The sequence below is a fragment of the Gavialis gangeticus genome, unplaced genomic scaffold (assembly GCF_001723915.1).
Source record: "Gavialis gangeticus isolate Ggan-Ray unplaced genomic scaffold, GavGan_comp1, whole genome shotgun sequence".
NCBI classification, from domain to species: Eukaryota; Metazoa; Chordata; order Crocodylia; family Gavialidae; genus Gavialis; species Gavialis gangeticus.
In genome coordinates this window covers 79,082,679-79,085,997 of record NW_017728993.1, presented here as the reverse complement: position 1 = coordinate 79,085,997, position 3,319 = coordinate 79,082,679, and the positions used below count along the sequence as shown (strand labels likewise).

General features: G+C 47.7%; 1 protein-coding gene across 1 annotated transcript in view; it reads right to left on the bottom strand.

The window, feature by feature from the left end:
- The window catches only part of PTPRC (protein tyrosine phosphatase, receptor type C), a 153,257-nt gene that overhangs the window by 46,709 nt on the left and 103,229 nt on the right, over positions 1–3,319 (bottom strand). The window contains exon 13 of the mRNA XM_019528365.1: positions 1,534–1,721. Coding sequence (XP_019383910.1) covers positions 1,534–1,721 — 188 coding nt within the window. The remainder of the gene's footprint in view (positions 1–1,533; positions 1,722–3,319) is intronic.

Below are 3,319 nucleotides of genomic sequence, written 5' to 3'. Positions count from 1 at the left end.
GTTCAACAGCTTCTCCTCCTCCTCCTCTGTACTGCTGCAAGAAGCAGGTAGTGCAAGGAAGCAAAGTCAGCTGTGGGGATGTGCCCAGGGCACCACATGCCCAACCAGGTGGGTGAGAAACTGCAGGCATGTGACTCCTGCTCCAGCAGGCTAGGTCCCAACTCTAGCTCCCAGCAGCCTTCTACCCCTGAAGCGATCTGCAGATGGCTGCTCATCTCACCAGGCAGGTGGAAAGGGTGGAAGGTGGCCGGAAGCTGGAGCTGGGGTGCCAATCACTAGGGCAGGAGACTCTCAGCTGCAGCTTCCCCATGGGGCTTGTCTGAGCACCTGCTGCTGCCCATCATGTGTCCCCACAGCTTCCCTGCATTACCTGCTGCCTGAAGCAGTGGAGGAGGGAAAGGAAAAGGAGGAGGAGCTGCTGGATGCAGCAGGAGTCAAGCATCTGGGCAGCTGCAGCAGCAGCTCCACCAGGAAACTGCGTGCACTGGCTGGAGCCAGGCCAGTGCTGTCCCGCAGGTGGAGGGTGGGTGTAGGCAGAAGCACAGCTCCACGTAGAGTGCTGCAGGGGCAGCCGTGGGCCAAAAGGAGAGGGGGTGTAAACCACACCTTCACTATACTGCCTGGGTGAACTCTGCTGTATATGCCCCCCCACCTCCTCCCTCCACCCACAGCCAGCCGGCTCCCAGGACCTAGCATGAGGGCAGCCCCCCACATACACATGTGCACCCACACACTGCCACACATACATCCCACATCACGCAAACTCCCACCCCCATACACACCCAACACACCAACTTCCCCACCCCAACTCCCTCCACACATCCACCCCTACCACATCCACCCCACACCCCCACACACAGTATAAGAGTAAGACTTTATTTGAAGCTGTTATACAATCTCCTCTATATACAGTACTCAAAAACATAAAAAGGACAAAAATTAATTTTTGAAATAAAACTAAAATATAGTAGATGTTTGATTTTTAGTATATTTGTTTTTAATATATAATTTGTTCAAATGATATCTTCTAAAAGATTTTACATGTGCAGTCCTTGACAGCTCACCAAAACTTGTTAAGTGGCCTGACAGTCGAAATAATTGCCCACCCCTATCTTATGTCCTAATGCTTAAGTGCTTGCAAGTGTTGGCTAGAGTCTGCTACAGAGTGGATTGAGGGATTTTTAAGGTGAATGTTGGAAGATTTTAGCCAAAAGACAAGTCTCTAGGTATGGAATTAAATAGCAATATAGACGTGCCCCTAGACTCTCATCTAATTTTGGCAATAGTGACACATGTACATAACGATCATTTTCTGAAACGTAAAAGACACTTTTAATGCCCTCTCTGATCATCATAGTTAAAAGTATATAAAATTTTAAAACACTAGAGAATTACGAAACGAAGGCTACTGATAAAATAACTTTATCATGGTGGAAGTATCATGACAAAAACACATAAAATGCTAAAATGAAATAAAAACAATGTTCAAGTACCAATATTTTTATTTTGAAATTAAAAATTGATATATCTTACCTCAAATTTATACGTTGTCAAGTAGGAAAGATCTTTTTTTATAAATTCACATGTTGTACTTTTATACACTTCGCCCTCCCATTTCAGGATGAAACTTTCATCTGGACCATTTGCTTTCTTCAAATCACATTGAATTTTGACAATATTATTTGACAGAAATTCTGGTTCTAATAACGTGAATTCTGGTTCTGTTTAAAAAAAAAGAAATTACACCATTTTTAGGTTAGCAGTTTAAATAAAATGAACAATGTTATCTTTCCATCTACTTTTTACTGACTATGCACCAACTCATTCCAAAATAGTTACTAAATTTTGCCTCCTGCAAGAACACTGGCCTTAATTCTGCAAAACAGAAATGTGCTTTGCTGAACTGGCATACCCATAATTTGACAGTGAGGCCATACTGTAACCAGACACCTCTTCACATGGTTTTGTAAAGCTAAGTGACACAGCAGTTGCTCCACTTCATTACAGTAAAATCCCTGTTGTCCGGGATTTTACTAAACAGTAGGGCTGCGCAAGTTGGCAGCAAACTGATCTGGCTTCGGATCTGGCCGCTTTGGATGGCCGTGATCTGATCTGGAGCTCCGGACAAGGTTTCCACCTCGATCTGGCCAAAGCGACTCCGAAGCTTCGGAGCCACCTCAGAAATCCAGTCATAGGGTATAATGGGGAATCAATGGAAGATCTATAACTTTATTGTTTTCTGTCTGATATGGATGAAACTTGCAGGGATGGTAGCCTCTGCTAGGAGCATGAAGCCTGCCAGGCTTCAAGGAGATGGATGCAGGGGTTGGGGGGGAACTGTACCCCAAATTCTTAAAAGCAAAACTCATGTCACAGCTGTGTGTTACAACACAGGGGACTGAAAACTGCAGGGGTGGCAGCTCGCACTGAGGCCACAAAGTCTGTCAAGTTTCAAGGAGTTCAGTGCAGGGGCTGGGGGTGAACTGTACCCCAAATGCTTGAAAGCAAAGCTCCTGTCACGTCTACGTATTACAACACAGGGGGCTGAAAACTTCAGGGCTGATGGCTCTTACTGAGGCCACAACACCTGCCATGTTTCAAGAAGATTGGTGCAGATATTGGAGGTGAAGTGCAAGGCTACCTGTGGCCCTGACTTGCGCAGCTCCTCCCTCAAGTACTCCCTGCATGCCTGATACAGGGAGGGCACCACCGCCCTGCTAAAGGTGGTATGTGCAGGCACTTTATAAAATGGGGCCAGAAGTGCTATGAACCACCTTAACCCTGGTCACTCAACTAGGTAGAAGGGCTGGATATCCAGAGCAAGCATCTCCCCAATGCTTTGGGTGATCTCGTGTGCCTTGGGAATGCGCCTGTCTTTCTCTCCACCTTTCCCCCACTGGTTCAGTGTGGCCTGCCTCTGCTGTGGGGGTGAAGGGGGTTTTGGAGTGAGCAGGGGACTTCCCTTTTGGCAGACTCACACTGGTGCCAGGATTAGCAGCAGGAAGAAGGGCAAGGGAGTGGAGTCTCTTCAAATGCAGCAGCGTGGCCATGGTGAAGTGTCTCAAGTCCTTGCCATGGCTCATGTGCCTTCGGCAGTGCTGGCAGATGGCAAACCTGGGATCATCTGCCACCTCAAAACGATCCCACACTACACTACTCCCCCGCTTCTGGGTTGAGGGCAAGGATTCTGCCTTTTCCCCCTTCTCAGCAGGCTGAGGCTGAACAGCAGAAGGAGCTGCCTCAGCTGAGCCACTTGCCTCCACAACCTCAGTCTCCTCCGAGGTGCTGCTTTCTGGAGGAGACCTGGGTCTAGGGGAAA